The sequence below is a fragment of the Rhinichthys klamathensis genome, unplaced genomic scaffold (genome assembly GCF_029890125.1).
Source record: "Rhinichthys klamathensis goyatoka isolate OS25496 unplaced genomic scaffold, OSU_Roscu_1.1 h1tg000068l_1, whole genome shotgun sequence".
NCBI classification, from domain to species: Eukaryota; Metazoa; Chordata; class Actinopteri; order Cypriniformes; family Leuciscidae; genus Rhinichthys; species Rhinichthys klamathensis.
The window spans coordinates 6,509,416-6,530,338 of NW_026606611.1; the positions used below are offsets into that span (position 1 = coordinate 6,509,416).

Consider the following 20,923-nt stretch of genomic DNA (forward strand, 5'->3'; position numbering starts at 1 on the left):
CGTCTCCTTTTGTATTCCATCGACCAAACTAAATTCATAAAGGTTTGAAGCAACATTAGGGTGGCAGAATTTTCACTTTTGAGGTAAACTTTAAAATAAAATCTTGTACCTGTCAACTCTTTTCCTGCATATTGAAAAAACAGGAAATACCACAAGTTTTAAAACCCAGTCACTGACATAGAGAATTCCAAGCATAAAATGACTTGATGTGACATTTTGTATCTCAGCATGCGGTCAGTTTAAAGGGGTGTACAGAGCTCTTTGATGTGTGAGAAATATAGCAAAGGCAGCTTTGGTTAAATAATGCCAATACATTAAGTATTCTCAGGAGCCCAAGCATCCCCAGAGCACATTTGCTTGATGGGCATTTCTCTGCCCAAGTGCGGAAACAACTTAGGAAGATAGCCGTTATCTCCTGAAGGACATCTGCACAGGCTGTTTACAAAGGGCTTTCCAGAGCAGAGTGGTTAATCTAATCAGAGAACACAAGCAGAAAATTTCCTGTTCCATCGCTTCGGTAATGAACACAGCGTTAACAGAGCTTCCTGGTTTGCTTGCTGTGATGTTCAGATTATAAAGTTCTTTTTTGATAAGCTTGTTTTTCCTCGTTTCAGTCTCATCCTGACATTACATCTTTGTGTGTGTGTGAGAAGCTGCAGTCTTACATGGGTTAATATCTGAGTTCAAGACATCTATGGCCTGTAGCATGCTGGAAGTCACTGTATTTTCTTTTGAATGTAAAAGGGAGATTCGTTTGCAGTCACAAGAGGAAAAAAATGTGCAGAATAAAGCAACTGAGACATTGCTTAGATAAATGACTGACAACACAAACACTGCTCTAGGTCAAATTTCCCCTCATGAATACATTAGATTTGGTGCAACCCATTAAATTCTCACATCCTCCCTTACAATTTAATTCATTTCGATATTACGGAGCCTTGTGCCTCTCACACTAATATTGCTGCAGGACCTGTTACTTGCTGTTCAGTTTAATGCCCTTGCCTAAAATATATGCCCTGAGAGGCCTTTAAATGAATGTTTGCAGTGAAACAGAATTAATGTATTCAATTAATTGCCAGGGTGCTTGTGATGGTAATTGCGATTAATGAATCTATATCAATGTCACCAGAAGAAGTAGAGTTTTAAATCTATATTGAGGAGGGGCTGAAAATCAATGCATGGTACTCATTTAATTATGTGTGTCTGAGCTAAGCTCCGAGAGCCCAGGCACGGCTTTAGCAGAGATGATGCTGTTTAGATCTGATTAATGATCAATAGGATGTTTACTACCCTTATTTGCAACAGAATCAATGGGGATTACTTCTGATGCACAAAGGAGACTCTGGAAGTGCCATAAGTAATGAACAAGCTTGTTAGAGAGATTTACGGCATCCTCTTTACTTACAAGTTGAACCTTGAAAAAATGGATTTATCAGAGAGCAACTCGGATGTCCTTGTGGACGCATTGGAGCAGATCATTATAACGCTGATATGACATATTTATTTTAAACATTAATTAGATTCTCAAAAATGCATCATTGAAAACAAGATGTTATATTTTGTGTCAGTGCCATCCACTTGTTAAGTCGTGACATATCGAATACTCTTTCAGGTCCAAACCTCTACTCCGTTTCAAGTGAAAATACCATCTTAACAGTAGCATGTGAGCGCTAATCATTCATATCACTATTTTAAACGAAGCTTAAAAAAATAAAAATAAATCATGCTATACACTACTCACAAACTCCAATATTTTTACGATTCCTGAAAAAAAGGTTTCACTGTATCACTGAGATTACACTTTATTTCGATAATCCACTTTAGACATTCTACTAATTTTGCAACTACGTACATGTCAGCCAACTCTCAGTAATTTGCAACTACATGTCAACTAACTCTCATTAGAGACTACTAGGTTATAGTTTTATGGTTAGTAGAATAAGTTAAAGCCTTGTAGTCAGTAGAATATCTATTGGGGGACCATCAAAATAAAGTGTTAGCAGATATTGAAGGGGACCTATTGTGCCCCTTTTTTTAAAGATGTAATATAAGTCCTAAGTGTCCCCATCATTTCTTACTATTATAGGGTGGTTGTAGGGTGTTTGCCAACACACATTTATGTTCAAACACCATGTAAAATTGAATTTTGCACAATAGGTCCCCTTTAAGCAGACAGTCTACTAACATTCTAATGACTGCTATTGATAGTAGAATGTTTAACCCTCTGGGCTTCTTTGTTTAGGGGTTACACTTGGCTTCCTTTCGGTCAAAAAAGACCGAAGCCTTAAAGGACAACTCCGGTGCAAAATGAACCTCGGGTGTAATAACACATTGGTACAGACTAAATCGTTCCCTGAGATTTGTTTTCATGATAATCGAATGTAAAGAGTTTTATCTCTAAAAACAGTTAAGCTTATAACGCTAGTATATTGGGCATCGAGTAAGCAAAAAGAGATCGCTAGTTAAAGGTTCTCTAAGCGATCCTGGGTGACGTCACTTCTTGTTGACGTTCGAACTATTGTCAAACAAAACGGAGGCTAGCTAGACCCTCCCTCCTCCTCATCCGCACACTAACCCCCCAAACCACACCCCCAAACCCTTCTTGTCGGTCATTGGCTGGAACAGTTTGTTATGTTTTGGGGAGCGGGTCGCTGCAGTTTGTTTTTGGTGCTGTTTGTGAAGCATGGGCTGTCTACAGAGATCGCGTTTCTTTACAGTGTGTTCAGGGGACAGGCAGCCAGCGGTTAGTGAGGAGATGTTTGCTGTATGTGACAAAAAATGTTTTGGCCTAAAAAACACATGACATCGCTTAGAGCACCTTTAATACCATTAACAAGGCTCAAATTAGCCCCACACTAACACGGCAGCATAATGAGTGTCCTTACATGCAAACCGAAGCATTGAGAACTTTGTAAGTGTATAGACAGTTTAATAAGAAGATACTTTACACAGACAGTACAGTTAGCGCATACAGACAGCAGCCATCTTGGAAAACAGCCTCGATCAGTCAAACCACGAACACGGTGATACGTGAGCTGAACTGTGACTTGGAATCTCATATGGTCCGTTGTTTCCGGAAGAAAGCACTGAGCGCATAAGAGAAGCACTGAACGCAACAGAGAAAATAAAAAAATAAATATAATTTATCTTATCTTCAATATCTACACGTACTGTTCGCTCACCTTCGTGGTTCGATTGATCGAGGCTGCTTTCCAAGATGGCTGCTGTCTGTATGCGCTAACTGTACTGTCTGTGTAAAGTATCTTCTTATTAAACTGTCTATACACTTACAAAGTTCTCAATGCTTCGGTTTGCATGTAAGGACACTCATTATGCTGCCGTGTTAGTGTGGGGCTAATTTGAGCCTTGTTAATGGTATTAACTAGCGATCTCTTTTTGCTTACTCGATGCCCAATATACTAGCGTTATAAGCTTAACTGTTTTTAGAGATAAAACTCTTTATATTCGATTATCATGAAAACAAATCTCAGGGAACGATTTAGTCTGTACCAATGTGTTATTACACCCGAGGTTCATTTTGCGCCGGAGTTGTCCTTTAAAATGTAACTTTTTTCCCCCCCAGGAAAACCATTCAAATATATTTTTGTTCAATAATATTTTCTTATTATTATTTAGAATTTTTAAAGATTTTTATGATACTTTGCATTATTTATATAATTTTTACGAGCTATTTTTTCCATTAGAATTTTTAAAAAAAAAAAATTTTTTATTATATAATTTTTTTTTTTTTTTTTTTTACTCAACGTGACACATTAAAATATAATGCTGGCAGCAGGCAAAAAAAAATTCAAGTGAGAATACCGCCATCCAGTGGCTTTAAAAATGTTTTAAAGTGTGTAATGTCCGTAACCGCCTGTAGGCTGCCCATAGCTTCCTATGTAAATACATAGAAATGCTTTTTGATTCCTATTGCTGTTTTAGACATGATTTCTCTCTCTTATTCGTTTTTTTTATTTAGATATATATTTAGATATGCTAAAAGACTACTTTTTCTTTTTTCTTTTTATTTTTTTAAGATAAGTAAAAATGTATAAATGTGTGTAATGTCCGTAACCGCCTGTAGGCTTCCTATATAAATACATAGAAAGGCTTTTTGATTCATATTGTTGTTTTAGACATGATGAGGTGTGTGTGTGTGTGCATTTGAGCGAGAAAGAGTAGCCTATCTTTTGTACTTTATTTTAATTTTTGATTTTATTTAGCATTTTCTCAACATTTGCTGTTACAGTCTTTCCTATTCATTTCTCTGTGTGTGTGTGTGTTTGTGTGCGTGGGTGTGTGTGTGTGGGGGGGAGGTGTCTTATTTGCACTCTTGATGTTTTAGAGTGTCACCCCTTCATTGCTGTACACTTTTTTTCTGCACAGTGGCTGATCTGTAGTTTGTACCACCAAAAGTTTCTCTGAGTTTTCCTATTTTTTCGTATTTCCCATTCATTTCCTATGTCGGTCATTTTTGACCGAAAGGAAGCTAAGTGTGACTATTTTTTTTAAGACCCTTTAACATATCCGAATCATCTCCTTGATTTTTTTGTGTGTTCACATAGGTAATACAACAAAAGTCACCAAGTTTCATCCCCCTCCGATTAAGCAAAAAAATTAAACATTTCAAAACGTATACTGTTTCGGTCATTTTTGACCGAAGAAGCCCAGAGGGTTAAAGTGTACTATCGAGAAAAAAAAAAAGGGTCACCTGGTATGGAGATAAAGATTAGGATGATGAGTTTTTGGTAGTACTACAGCACACAAGTGTAAATATGTTTGCGTTTGGAATCTGAAGAAGTGTTTGTTGTACAAGTGGTGACTTGTAACGTCAGACTTAACAACTGGATTGCTGCATTAGACACAGCGAGAAAACATTTAAATATTTAATGGTCTAAATAAATATATTTTGGAATTGTACATTAATGTCTCATTGCATTTATCAATGTCTCACAGATTTATAATATAAGCAAATACAATTGCTTAATATTTCAGGAACACTTTCTAGAGGTCATTCAGAATCAGGAGTTCCTCCTGCTACCCACAATGGAAATTGTCAAGCTTTTGGCCAGTGATGAAATCAATGTTCCAGATGAAGAAACAATTTTTCAAGCACTGATGATGTGGGTTCGCTATGATGTGCAGCCCCGGCAGCAGGATCTAGGAGTGTTACTGGCATATATTCGACTCCCCCTTTTACCGCCACAGGTTTGCCAATAACATGCATATGAGACTATTGTTCGTTTCATACAACTGAATGTAATACCTAAAAACCTAATCTAATATTTAAATGTTATTCTTCAACATTCCACTGTTTAGTCCCTTTTTCTGTTGGACGTTAATGCACTGTTTTCTTGATTTAGCTTCTTGCTGATCTGGAAAACAATAAGATGTTTTCAGAAGACCTGGAATGCCAGAAGCTCCTAATGGAAGCCATGAAGTACCATCTTTTACCAGAGCGCCGTCCCATGCTACAGAGCCCAAGAACCAAACCACGGAAATCCACTGTTGGATCGCTCTACGCTGTTGGAGGGATGGACGCCTCTAAAGGTGGACCATGTTTTAGCTCTTTCCTGACTTTTATTATAGCAGTACCTCTCATTGCCATAAAATAGTTTTTTTTTTGTACACAGGATGTTCAGCAGAATTCAAGCCATTATCTATTTGATTTTGTCTCTGATAGACCTTTTTTGTCGCTGTCAGCTATTAGCATGCAAATCTACAACTAACAATAAACTAAGAGTCTGTCTACATTTAGGGTCTACAACAATAGAGAAGTATGACCTTCGCACAAACAAATGGATCCAGGTTGGCATCATGAATGGGCGAAGACTTCAGTTCGGGGTGGCAGTGATCGACAACAAACTCTATGTGGTAGGAGGAAGGGATGGGCTCAAGACCTCTAACATGGTGGAGTGCTACAATCCAATCACTAAAGTGTGGTCCAACATGCCTCCAATGTCAACACACAGACACGGATTAGGTGCGTTCTTTGAATGCTTCAGATATTTGTGTAATCTTATTACACAGCATGTTCATATATTAATAACTGTTACACAGTAATGTTCACTATCTGCTTCTGTTATTGACATGGTATGAAATAGTCTTTTTTTTTTAATGGAATATTTTGCTGAACCTTTAGAAAAAACAAAAGGCTTTTGTTTTTGTTGAGTATCATTTGATACATCAGGCTTTTATGGCTCATTTATTATGAAAAATGAGAATATGGAGCTCACATTTGAGAAGGCAAAACAACAACAACAACAAAACACCTCAGTTTTATTCAGAGGCCCAAACAGAGCAAAAATACGCAATTTGGTGCAGTTACAATGCAGGATGAAATACTGGTTGTAATGTAAATCAATGAGATCTTTATAACAGTAAAGAAAACTTCTTTCATAAAATTAATCTAAATATCAGTTGTCACTCTATATCTCCCAATAATGTCTTAGTAAGATGATATTTAAATGTATAGTTTTATGATCAAAGCTTTGTAGTTTTTAGTGTAGGGGAAACAACATTTAAACATAACTTCTGTAAAGAGAACAGAAACGACCTCACATTTATAACGCCATTCTGTATGCTGTAATTTATAAGGATTTGCTCATGATTATTAATGAAGCTAGTTCACCCGGTAGGCCTAACTTATTAACCCTTCAAAGTCTGAGGGGTTTTATGCCCGCCTGGCACTATGTTGATATTTTGGCTTCTGGAATGGTCAATTTTCATAGCAGAGTGAAGAGAGTCATATTTCTGGATTCTATAGACTCTCAGCTACAATGTGGATGCATTTATAATACACTTCTTAAGACACTTGTATGTCTTCTGTTGTGATATATCACCAAGAAATACAAAAACAAAAGTTCAATTTTTTTGTTTTTATTATAGAAAAATATTAAACCATAGATGAATAAGGGATTTTACAACAAATATTGATTCGTCAAAGGCTTTAGAAAAAAAAGAAAAAAAATGGGTGAAAAAATATAAAGAAACAAATGAACTGTTTACATTTTTGTGACTGTAGTCACCATACTTTTTTTGTGTGTGAAAAACACAGCAATTATAAGAAAATGTAAAGGGAACACAAATGTTAATTTTGAATTGAATATTCTCTCAATTTACCAAACACATCCAAAAACAACCTCTAGATGTCACTGTGCACTGCATTTGCACATCAGTCCACCCAGGGCGCGCGCGGGCGCGTTCAGAGTCCTGGGTTGTGCAATGATGCAATCGGCTGTTCTGGGGCTGTTCTAAAACACACAATGTGGTAAATAAAGATTAGCTATTCATCATCATGTGTGTATTTATACATCCAAGTCATAGAACTTCTAACTACAATAATCTAACTATTATTACAGGAGCGTTCATCATTACGCACCGAGTATACAATGTCTTCCAAACCCCCTCCTATGTAGACAAATAGTACAGGCCTTATAAGGCTTACTGTACCATTATTTCTGAAAAGCTACAATAAAATTTCCCTAAATAAACATTACAATAAAATAGACAAGCAAAGTAAACGAAATAGCTTGCAAATGAAGAGGGACTAGCAGCTACATGCGGCCAAAACGCGCACATTACTTGATGGCGCACATTATTTGATTAGCCTACTGCTCCGTAATTTCTGAAAAACTAAAATAATTTTGCTAAAAAAACTGATGCAATATATATTAGAAAATACATTATAATATTGCATTCATTACTTACTCCTCAAATGGATCGATTCCGTCCAGAACTTGATCATCTTCATCCGAATCAAATCGAGCTGGATCAGATCCGTTCTGACTCTCATTGCTCTCGGCAAAAATCATTTCAGCAGTGAATCTTCGTTTGGCCATGTTTTCTTTGAAAAGAATCTAGTACAAATACGTGTATCTCCAAATGTTTTGTGTCCAAAGACCGTTGCGAATCCCACGTGGGATTGATTCCAAACCCCTCCCCTTTTTTACGTTCCTGAAAACGTCATTTTTTGTTTTTGGTCTGTGATTGGTTCACACACAGGTCTGTCATTGGTTCACACACAGATCTGTCATTGGTTCACACACACACACCCACAACAGATCTTTATAACACTAGACAGGATTAAGTACAATTTCTCCGTTTTGCGGTAAAATGCACTCAAATACGGAAGGCTTATCATTCGCGGAAGTCAACAAAGTCAGGGTCCTTTTACGCAGACGAATGTCAGCTTTTTAATAAAAAAAAAAGTAAGTTAATACCTTGATCCATTCCGAAGTTATTAATAGATTTGTAAGGGGAGTGCATCTTGACGCTCTAGAGCGTCAATCGACTTAACTGAAAGGAATACATTGCTAATCAGCTATTAAAGAAGAAGAAATACTACTATTATGAGGGTATAGTTCATAAATGAATATTTATTAATTTATTAAGCCAATTTGCTTTAATTTCCATGTAAGGGTAGGTGCATTAGGGAGTAATGTCAAATTGTCAAATTGAACAACGTTTTCTGTTGGACAAAAATAAACACCTCCACTCAAGTCTGGTTTAGTGATTGGGTCATTTTGAAACACAGCTCCATGAAGCTTTATTTCCAATGGTTCAGAGGGTGTATCAAACTAGCAAAGGCACGTGAGTTCAGCAACTTAATGATTTGTTGATTACATTTAATAGATTACACTTTCATGAAACCATTTGCAATTAGTTTGCAAAAGGTGGCATTAAAGCCTACATGTTTTGGCTGTTATTGTTGCATTTAAAACACCTTGACCAGCAGTTGTCACCAGCATTAGGTCCTCTTTAACATGTTTCGTACACAAAAATAATACATTTGAATAAATAAAAAATTGCAGTAATAGTGCTGGCTTTCTTGACATTGATTCTTACTCGTGAACGTTGATAATTTAAGCACCAAATACACTAACCTAAATTGACAATTGAAATTGAATAGAAAATTAAGTGTATGTGTTGTACAATAAAAGCAAGCCTTATTGCTGACTATTTTAATAATGTGGGACATAATAGAAATTGTGACTTTAACACCCATGCCTCAGGAAATAACTATAAAAATAACTGGGTGGTCACACATCAAAACAATATATGTATATTAATAAAGGCAATCTGGTCTGCCCATAAAAATGTATATAAAAATATGGCAGGTAATTTAAACTCGTAGAGGAGAAAATGCATTGTACAATAATCCCATAAAACTGACACTCAAATGTTGCTCATTGAGGTCTATAAAGTGCACTGCAATATCAGAACCAAAATGTCGGTCAAGAGACGATTTATATGTCAAGCCCCCAAAAGCGACAGCCAGAGATTTATAATAGAAACATGAGGGACCTTTTCTGTAAAGGGAGCAGCGAGATGAACCATGAATACTTAATGCTTACCACAGCGTCTCAGGGCTCTCGTCCTCAGAGTCAGACCGGAAGAATGTCTTTAGCTACTGATGAAGTGCTCCTATGGAAATTAAATCCATAGTATTGCCATTTGCCAGTTTCACTACAATACAAAGACAGACAATTAATATTGGATTGTGCATTTGTCGAATGTATGCCATGCATCACCAAAAGCTGAGCCCAGAGTCTTTCTCTTTACTTGTTTTATTTATTTATTTCTTCAAAAAGGAATTGCTGTGCTGGAGGGGCCCATGTATGCAGTGGGAGGCCATGACGGATGGAGCTATTTGAACACAGTAGAAAGGTGGGACCCCCAGGCGAGGCAGTGGAATTATGTGGCCAGTATGTCCACCCCGCGCAGCACTGTCGGAGTCACTGCTCTCAATGGAAAGTAAGGAAATCATTTGTTCTTATTTTCTTTTGCAGAATTGTTGCGCTACCATACAATTTTAAAAATCGCTGCTCCTTACAGAATTACTAAAACTGTAGTAATATTGTAATATGTAAAACATTTTAATTTGGAATTTAATTCACTCAAAAAGAGAGAAGTAGAAAAAAAAACCTTTTCTATCAACAGCAGTATACAGTATGTGCAGTGTGCTGGCTGATCGCTTTCCTCCATGGATTCTCTTCATGATGAGGTCTGAATTAGGTTCTTTATCCAATACACTGCGTAACCTTGTACAGCCAGACGGGAGTTAATAGGCTCTGAGACCAAAGCATCTCTAGTGTCTTTTACATTAAAGTCACTTGAGTGGCATGCAAGCTGCTGTTAGCTTTATCCAACAAAAAAAAAAAACAGATGCTGGTTTTGAATCTAGCAGAACATTGACTGATGACTATGACCAGGTCAAAAACAAGCCCTTCAAGCCTACCTCTAGAGCCCACTGTCCTACTTTTCAAAGTGATTAATTGATCAGTCTTTTCAACAGAACATCTTTTTGAATCTCTTTAGGACAGGGGTTGTCAGCCTCTTCTGACCCAGGGATCCCTCGCCAAGACTCTCTGGAAAGAAAACCGTTGCAACGTGATCTCATGAGAATACGTGTGTTTTTTTACGTAAAGTGTAACTTAGTTCTATCATACGTACATTTATTTACGTTTTATACACGCAGAAACGTATAATACTACTGATGCATTTACAGCTTTAAAACGTAAAATGTTTACGTATTGACAGCACAAAAACGTAATTTATTTACGTATGAACAAATCTACTGACGTACAAATTTGTACGTATTACTATTTATGCATATTAAAATCGTGGCATTCAACTGTCTTATCAATTAAGTTTTCAGTCGCATTTATTAATATAATACTCATAAATATTAACATTTTGCTCGTTTCGCCTGCATGGTGTTAAACAAGAATACACTTTAAAACCTTAAAAATACCTTCTTTACTCGTTTAACCATTTTGTAGTATAGTTTATTTACCGTGAGACACAAAAGCGTTTTCTCCTATAAAACACAACATAAATTCACAAAATACATCAATTTTATTAGTTTGATGTAATTCAAATCTTTACAATCCATACGTTGTTTGTAAGAAACAGATCCAAATTCAGCCTTGTATCCAGTGATCTTCATCTCTATTTCTCAGCAGCGACCGTACACGTCAAATCCATGGTCAAATCCCGCGCTGGTGATGATTCAAATTCAAAAATTTGCGCCCTCAAGAAGCGTTACGTCATGTTTTACGGCAGTGATATCAAACGCTCATTGGCTCTTTCCTGCTTCGTCACAGATTGCGACATGCCGTGTTTCAGTCGGTGACGGTGCAGTACATTTGAAATGGAGAAGCGCGCGCGCCTTCACAGAGCGAACCCAACCGAAGCCGGATTAACATTTTCATGGATTATTAATTTAAATTCTGCTCTGTACCTCATACAACACTATTATAGAGGACTGCGACTGCAACACATCATCATGTGAACGACTTTTGGTAACGTTACCGGTTTTGACCTTTTCGCAATAAATAAATTATAGTGATTATAACGTTACTTGTCTGTCTGTCTGTTATGTTTTTCTTCATAATTGTAGTCTACGTAGTTTTAAGGAATGGTTATGGGTAGGTTTAGGGGTAGGAGTAGGATTAGTGGCTCAAAATATATTTTAATGCTATTGTTAATAAAACTGCCATTTGCCTACACATCTCTGTCCATTACGTTTTATCCTTTTTATATTCTGTATAAAATGGGTATGTTTAGGTTTGGGAATAGGGTTAAGGGATCTTACATTTATCTATAAAATGGTAAAAGGGAAATTATACAGATATGTTTATGATATGGAATATACGTAAATAGTTAACGTTTTGTAGCTGTAAAATCGTAATAATGTTACGTTTAGTCCATGATATGAACGTGCTCGAAATTATTAGTAACATTGTAACGTTAAGGCCTCAGTAAGGTCTCTAAGGTCATCCCACCAGAGACTGCTAAATGTTCCCCAGGTTTGGCTAAAATTTAGAGCTGATCGTACTTTTGTCATTGCTCCACCAAATTTTTGTAAAAGCCTACTTGTTTTTTTTTTTAAACAATTGCTCTAAACATATCTATTTTCTCTGGCTTTTAATCATAGCTGATTTCTTTAGACATATTATACAACACCTTGGTCAGCGATCTTTCTTTTTAATAATGCTTAGTATATAATATTTTTTTCTTAAATATACATGCATGTGTGTGTATTTATTTATATATATATATATACAAAATAATTATACACAGTGCACCCACATATATTATGCAAAAAAAACTTATTTTGGATGTGATTAATCATTTGACAGCCCTAATTTTAACCACAATATTTATTTTTACATTTCACAAAGAAATCCACAGAACCCTGAAAGAAAGCGAAAGAAGTTCACAAACCCTCATCTGAAATATACCACTTAGGCTATCTCAAATATTTATTTTTATCAGTGTAATTCTCAGTATTTTCAGGAAAGTGAGTAGTTTGAAAAAGAAAAATACACATTTCTTTCATATTTCACTTAAAGTTAACATGACATTTTAACCTATTTATTTTTCTTAAGGTCTTACTGTGCTCACTTAAACAATTATTGCTTGTAATATACATTTTTATATATATAAAAATGGAAGTTGCTACTGATTTGACTAATGTATTGTGATGTGTGACTAAAACTCCAGGACCTTTTATTTTATTTTTTATTGTTGTATATGAATGTGGTTGGTTTAACTGCAGTGCAGCCTTGTGATATGCTCACTTGATGTCTATGAAATATGCAAGAAGAGCAAGTTTTGACATTTAGATAAAATATTACTTCAATTTCTGTTTCAGGGGGCAAATAAAACCACTAAAAAACAGTTCATTTCTGACTGTGGTGATGCAGGAGGGCAGTAGTCTGTAATTAATTTTAAACTCACATTCAGGGCTTCAGTTCACTTAGCAGCCACCTTGGCAATGGCCCCTGGCAGCTATTTTCTATCTATGTAATAGGTATATACAAGTACAGGTCATGTTTACTTTAAAGTCACCATGAATCAAAACTGACATTTCTTCAGCCACAAACAGCAGCAATAGCAAACCACAATGATCCAATGATCACATCAATTCCTGATGGACAAAATCAAGTCCCACCCTGCATTATTTTTTCTTTTTTGAGAAGCCGTTTGACATGGATATGCGTCACAATAGGGAAGAAAAGACCACAACAACTTCAGTTTCATGCTGACTTTAATGTGTAACCCAGTAGGTTATAACTGTGTTGTTAATAAGTTACTTCAATTTATTAGCTTGTATTTGTTTAATTAAGAGAGAAAATGTGAATTAACCATTCATCTTTGTTTGTGATCATACGTGTATTTGTGCCTTTAAGAGCGCGCGTGCATGAGATACAAGTTTGATAGAGGTGTACTTGTGGAAAACGTGGCTTTAACCATCAAGTTAGGTGTTTGATTAGTTATTGGTTTATGTGAATTAAGTCCCGCCCTCACTGGTGTTTTGTGTAATGTGAGTGGTTGTTCGGGACATGAGAGTTTTTGTTGACAAGCGCGAGGGAGAGAGGGAGAGAGACGGAGATTGAGAGAGACGCATTTGCGGGTACAGAGTGATTTGATTGACGATTTTATAAGTTAAACAACCTTTAACTGTAATGTAGATCCAAGATGAATTGCTTGTGTGTGCGTCTTTGACTTTGTAGCCAGTGTTTTTATAGTTTTGTTTTGTGTGGCTAACCTGCCGTGTGGGAGCGAATCCGAGTGTTTTCGTTTAGTTATCACTGCGCATATCTGCGCATCTGAACTGATTACAGCGACAGTTAAACAACCGACTAAAGACTGTTTAACCTGGTTGTTGCCCTTCACAACGAGGGAGACCTTGAGGACCAGATAGCGCCCCAAATACCCGCGTTATTTGGGGTTCCTCTGGCGGCGTGGGAGGTGCATTTCGTCGGCTGACGAGGGAGAGAGAGGACGAGGAGCTGCGTGACGCCTGCTGCAGGATTCCGGAGTTGCGGTATCATTGCACGTGGAATTGAGGTATCTTTGTTTGAATTGTTTTGTGCTCAGGAGAGTGAAGGGGCCATTTGTCAGTTTCCCGGCCACCACGAACACGAGCCACGTTTCAGGCCTGCAACGGGGTGGGTTGTGTGAATGACTGGTGTGTATGTGTGGGCCCACCGCATTAAATATTATTCAGTGCACTGAAAATAATTGTTTATATTCAGAGTATATTTGGTATAATTTGTGAGTTATTGTATACATTTATCCCATTGAGGTCATTGGTTTAAGATATACTGATTCTATTGGACCTGTATACTAATTTCAGTAGGTCGGGCATCTGAGAAATTGTCCTTCGAGGATTAAATTGTGTCCCATTTAATGTGAATGTGATTGTGGGAACACTTCACATTCTGAAACTCATTGTTTGAGCCAGTTAACATTTGATCATTCTATTACAATTAAATCCTTTATTTGTTTTGTACTTTTACCAGTGTGTTATTCTTTCAGAAGTGTTTGTTGACTTCATCAGTTTGGGGGCGTAGAGATTTAATTCTGAGTAACTTCGTAAAAGGAAAGTATAGATTATTATTCTAATTTTCTAAAAGAGAATTAATTCATTTAGTGACACCAGAGGGGCCTAACTTCAACATCTGTAGGCATATAGTTAATGAATCTGGAGCGCTGTCCTACTTAATTACAAGAAAGACAGGTAGGGGGCGCTACATAAAGTGGGGGCTCGTCCGGGATCTCCCTCTGTGAGTCACACAATAGTTGATGCTGAAAGAAGAAAAAGAGGAATTAAGCTCAACACACCCCTGTAATTACATCATAATTAACTGAAAAGTGCATAAAGTGTCATCATGGCTCTATCAAAAGACCCCAGTCTCCAAGCAGAGTTGGCCAACTGGTGCAAAGATGCTAGCATTGAAGAGACTCATGCTTTAATGCTGTTAAACGTACCCGTTCACACCGAAGTGGCCGAAATTGAAGAGGCGATGGAAGCTGTAAAAGCTCTAGGGAGAGTTCGTGTAAGGGACACGAGAGAAGGACCCACTTCACATTACCTGCTGGTGTTGTGTGAGTGCAGACAAGCCATCGACCCAAAGCGCATACCTCCTGAAGTGTCACGGGGAGACAAGAAAGAGCCATGGCCAGTCATAGTAATCCAGACAAAGGCATCGGCTGCTGACACCGCTTCTGCAGGTTTTACAGAAAAGTTTGCGAAGTTCCTGATGGAAGAAGGAAAGTCTCTTAGCGATGTACATGCTTTGATTTCTCCACACAGTGCCACCGACAGTTCCCCTGAGTCAATTATACGCGCCATGGGTGAGGTCCTGGAAAAGACAGTAAAGCACTCGAGTGACAGCAACACCTACCGACGCCTGCGCACCTTTTCAGCCGTAGTTCCAACCCCCATGGGTGAGGAGAATATGGAAAATTGGATTGATCAAGCCAGGCTGCTGATAACTGAGTGTGACTGCTCCGAAAAAGAAAAACGACGCAGAATTGTGGAAAGCCTCAAGGGACCTGCAATGGACATTGTAAGAGCTGTTAGATTCTCTGATCCTGAAGCTAGTGCCTCACAGTATCTGGAAGCGTTGGAGAGCACCTTTGGATCATCTGAGTCTGGTGAGGATTTATACTTCAAGTTTCGTCTTATGCGCCAGGGAACAGGGGAGGCCTTGTCTGAATTCCTGAGACGGATGGAGAAGACCCTCAGCAAAGTAGTGGAAAGAGATGGACTGACTCACAGTCTGGTCGATAAAGTACGAGTGGAACAGCTGATTAGAGGGGCTGTGAATTCTGACATGATGTTGCTCCAACTGAGGCTGAGAGAAAGAAAAAATCACCCACCTTCTTTCCTGAGTCTGCTGAAGGAAATCCGTGAGGCGGAGGAGAGTGAATCGGCTCGCCACAGAATGTCTGCAAAAGCTAAGGCCATACATTTCCATGAAGAGGAAAGAGCCAGCACGTCTGTTATCCAGGAACTCAAGGCCGAGCTTCAAGAATTGAGAACCCAAATAAGGGGAGTTGAGCCAAAAGCCATGTCTACTTCATCATTAGTGATTGAAACTAAAGAAAAACCATTCAAGAAGACTGAAAAAACTGATGATTCAGAAGTACAAGAGTTAAAGAAACAGGTCCAACACTTACAGCAGCAGTTGGCAGTTCTGAGTGTCAGTTCTACTCAATACTCACCTCATGTTCCAGAGCAGCGGCCAAAACCATCCCAGTCTGTTTCCACGTCGTTAAGATACCAGTCAGCCCGAACAAGAGATGACTACTTCTGCTACAAGTGTGGAGAAGATGGCCATATTGCCACAAAGTGTCAAGCGCCACCAAATTCTGATCAAGTGATTCAGAAGCTGATTCGTTCTTTGAGGCAGGTAAAGGGTGGAAAGCCTGAGACGGCTGACAATAGAACTACTCAAAACCAAGCCTGTTTCTCCAAAAAGAGCCAGACCACCATCCATGAATCCAGCCGTCTTCCTAAAGGACTAGTAGGACCGGCATCCACTGTAAAAGTGAAGCTTAATGATCGTGTATGTCAAGCACTGTTAGACAGCGGATCACAAGTGACGATTGTGTTTGAAAGCTGGTATTCCAAGAATCTGCCTGATGTGCCCATTCACCCGTTGACTGGATTATCCATATGGGGCCTCAGTTCTTCCAGTTACCCGTACAAGGGATATATCATCGTGGATGTCACATTTCCTGCCTCTGTCACTGGTGTGGAGGAGCCGTTGTCCATCCTGGCTCTTGTATGTCCTGAACCCCAGGGTCCTTCCCAATTGCCAGTCATTATTGGTACCAATGCCAGTTTCTTCACCCGCCTTGCGACCCTTAGCCATGATACAGAAGGATCCAGTGTTGCACGTGCTTTGAGAATCCAGACTCGACACCCTGCAATCCATCTGTCACCGCCGAAAAAACCGGACCCTCTTCCTGATTCACCTGAAGGAGAAGTTCGATGGATAGGACCTGGCGATTGCGTAGTTCCCCCGAGGGGAGAAGTGTGTGCTGTCTGTAAACTGGAGACTGACAAGCCGTTAAGAAAAGAGATTTTTGTGGTGGACACGCCTGAGGACGCTAGTCTTCCAGCTGGAACATTCATAACCCCAGTGGTACTACCATCATCCGCCGTAGAAGGACAACGCATCCAGGTGATGATCCATAATGTAACATCAAAAAATATCTCCATTCCGGTGGGAACAGTAATTGCCAATGTATATCCAACTGACACACTCACTGCCAGGACTGAAGAACAGAGCTCCCAAGCAATAGACCCAAGTTTGTTTAAGTTTGGTGAGTCGTCCATTTCTGAGGCCTGGGAACGGAGACTGCGCCACAAGTTGGCCACCAGAGGTGATGTGTTTTCTGTTGAAGAATGGGATGTTGGATTAGCTCGTGGAGTGGAGCATCCCATCAGACTGAAAGACCCAAAACCGTTCCGCGAACGCTCCAGACGCATCGCTCCTGCAGACATCGAGGATGTACGACGTCACATCAAAGACTTGTTAGCAGCGGGAATAATTACAGAGTCAAGGAGTCCGTATGCATCGCCCATTGTGGTAGCACGGAAGAAGAGTGGGGCAATCAGAATGTGCATCGATTATCGCACTCTAAATGCTCGTACTATCCCTGATCAGTACACTACTCCCAGGATCGACGATGCCTTGGACAGTTTGGCTGGTAGTAAATGGTTTTCCGTGCTGGACCTCCGCAGTGGGTACTATCAGATAGCCATGGCGGAGGAAGATAAAGAAAAGACAGCGTTTATCTGTCCCCTGGGATTCTTCCAGTTTGAACGGATGCCTCAAGGGATCACTGGAGCTCCAGCCACCTTCCAGCGGCTCATGGAGAAAGCTGTTGGTGACATGCATCTCCTCCAAGTAATAGTATACCTGGATGACATCATTGTGTTCGGACGCACCCTTGAAGAACACGAAGAGAGGCTGTTAAAAGTCCTGGACCGTCTGAGAGAATGTGGCCTGAAAGTGTCAATAGATAAGTGCCAGTTCTGCCAGCCTCAAGTTCGGTATGTGGGCCACATTGTATCAGCTGCTGGAGTATCACCAGACCCAGCCAAGGTTGAAGCCGTAACACGCTGGAAAAGGCCCACTGACCTAAAGACATTGAGGTCGTTCCTGGGGTTTTGTGGATTTTACCGGAGGTTCATAAAGGATTACTCCGCCATTGTAAGGCCTTTAACAGAGCTCACTAAAGGTTACCCGCCAACATCTGGGCAAAAAAGCAAGTCAAGTGATGGGAAGATTTACTTCAGAGTATCGGAACCCTTTGGAGAGCGTTGGGACGACACTTGTACAGCAGCGTTCCATAAAATCATTTACTGTCTCACCCATGCCCCAGTACTTGCTTTCGCGGATCCTGCCAAGCCTTATGTACTGCATGTAGACGCTAGTCTGAGTGGACTGGGGGCCGTTTTGAATCAGGAGCATTCTGGAGGAATGAGGCCCGTGGCCTACGCAAGCCGGAAACTGAGTGCATCAGAACAACGGTACCCCATACATCAGCTAGAGTTCTTGGCACTCAAGTGGGCGGTAGTGGATAAGTTTCACGACTACCTATATGGAGCCCAGTTCGTGGTAAAGACCGACAACAATCCCCTGACCTATGTGTTGTCAAGTGCCAAGCTGAGTGCGACGGGTCATCGTTGGTTAGCTGCCTTAGCTACCTATAACTTCAGCTTGCAATACAAACCAGGAAGTGCCAACATCGATGCGGATGTATTGTCTCGCTACCCCTGTGAATCAACTGCTTGCTCTGAATGGAAGGAGATACCCAAGTCAGGAGTAAGAGCCATCTGTCAGTTAGCAGTGGTTGCTGAAAGTGGAAGCTCATCATCCAGACTGGTGGATCCGTTGGGTGTGTTACCTGAGGGTATTCCTGAAGCTTTCTCTTGTCCCACAGCTTTGGGGCTTAGTCAAATGGAACAGTTGAGCACTACTGAGTTGAGGAAAGCTCAAGAGGAAGACCAGGTAGTTGGTGTAGTAAAGCGAGAAGTGGAGTCAGGAAGGATTCTTACTGGTACTAGGAGTTCTGATGCTACCATTGCTCTGTTACAGCGGCAGGGAGACAAGTTAAAGATAAAGAGTCAACTTCTGTACAGAGTCACCAAAAGTTCCTGTGGTAGAGACAAGACACAACTCGTCTTACCCGAGAAGTACTGGGCTACTGTGTTACAATCATTGCACGACGACTCTGGTCACTTGGGAGTAGAAAAAACTACGGAACTTGTGAAAGACCGTTTCTATTGGCCTAGAATGTCTGCATACATAGAGCAGTATGTCAAGGATTGTGGCCGGTGTGTAATGAGAAAGACGTTACCCAAGAGAGTGGCCCCACTGAATCACATACACAGCAGTGGGCCATTCGACTTAGTGTGCATCGACTTTCTGTCAATTGAACCGGACTCAAAAGGTATTGGTAATGTTCTCGTCGTAACAGACCACTTCACACGCTACGCTCAAGCGTTCACCACCAAAGACCAGAAAGCTCTGACTGTGGCTAAGATACTGTGTGACAAATTCTTCGTTCACTATGGCTTACCCTCTCGCATCCATTCTGATCAGGGTCGAGATTTTGAGAGTGGTCTCATAAAAGAGCTTCTAAGCATGTTGGGAATCCGAAAGTCCAGAACGACTCCCTATCATCCTCAAGGAGACCCACAGCCAGAACGGTTCAACAGAACGCTCCTTTCCATGCTTGGTACCCTGAATCCAGCCGAAAAGAACCGATGGAGTCAGCACATTAACAGTTTAGTACACGCTTACAACTGTACTAAGAACGAAGCCACTGGGTTTTCCCCTTACTATCTTCTGTTCGGAAGAGAGGCTCGTTTGCCAGTGGATGTGTGTTTCGGGACTTCGCCTGATGGAAAGGGAGCAGGAAGCCATCGACAGTATGTGGAAAGAATGAAATTAGACTTACAGAGAGCATATCAGTTAGCCACCGAAACTGCCCAGAAAAGTCAGCGAAGGAACAAACGGTTGTACGACAAGCGAGTGAAACACCAGAGTCTGACTGTGGGAGATCGTGTGCTGATAAGAAATCTGGCATTGACTGGAAAGAACAAACTCTGCAACAAGTGGAATTCTGTTCCTTACCTGGTGGTGGAAAAGCTAGAGAACTTACCAGTGTATCGCCTGAAACCTGAGTCCGGAATGGGAAGTGTAAGAACATTACACCGAGACCATCTCTTGCCAGTTGGGGATCATGTGAGGTTGACAGATGCTGGAGAACCTACAAGAGTTGTTGCTCCGGCGGAGACCAGGACAAGATCTAGGGAGAGAAAACGGAGAAGAGGATTAGGAGAAAGAAATGTAGTGCCGACAGGGTGTGAGTTGAGAAACTCCTCTGAAAGTGAAGAGGATGACGTGTGTTATTACTACTCGGATAGAGTGGAGAGACAGCACAGTCCAGAGTGTGTTACACTGGAGGACTCTACAGTGGAGGATGAACCGGTTAACTGTGGATGGGAGGTGGATAGACCTTTTGACGACATGGCAGAGCCGATGATCATGGAAGAAGGCCCTGGAGAGTTTCCCGATCGAAGTTCAGAGACTAGGGGAGATCCTGGTTTAGAAGGGGGAGAGATGGAAAGAATTAACGCTACTAAAGAGGTAGTAGAGACAGTTCATTCCCGCCCAAAAAGGGAGATACGACCCGTAGTCAAGTTGAGCTATGATTCTCTGGGACAGCCCACTAACAGACCCTTAACTCTGATTCATAGAGGGATGGTCATAAATGTAGAGGGTGGGGAAGGTTCAGAAAGGAAACCCTGTAACACCATGTGGTGTCACCCTATGGCACAATGTGTTCGTTGTACTCAGTTAAACCCTTCTACTGAGCCTAAAGTCACCATTAAGGTGTTGAGAAGTAATCTCATGGGGTCATGAGATGTTTAGAAGGGGGAGCATGTAACCCAGTAGGTTATAACTGTGTTGTTAATAAGTTACTTCAATTTATTAGCTTGTATTTGTTTAATTAAGAGAGAAAATGTGAATTAACCATTCATCTTTGTTTGTGATCATACGTGTATTTGTGCCTTTAAGAGCGCGCGTGCATGAGATACAAG

At 40.0% G+C, this 20,923-nt stretch overlaps 1 protein-coding gene across 2 annotated transcripts in view; it reads left to right on the plus strand.

The window, feature by feature from the left end:
• klhl4 (kelch-like family member 4) overlaps positions 1–20,923 on the plus strand; it is a 49,373-nt gene that overhangs the window by 18,793 nt on the left and 9,657 nt on the right. For both annotated transcript variants that reach the window (XM_056250370.1, XM_056250369.1), the window contains 4 exons: positions 4,996–5,208; positions 5,364–5,550; positions 5,759–5,983; positions 9,594–9,756. In XM_056250370.1, the coding sequence (XP_056106345.1) occupies positions 4,996–5,208; positions 5,364–5,550; positions 5,759–5,983; positions 9,594–9,756 (788 nt within the window). The remainder of the gene's footprint in view (positions 1–4,995; positions 5,209–5,363; positions 5,551–5,758; positions 5,984–9,593; positions 9,757–20,923) is intronic.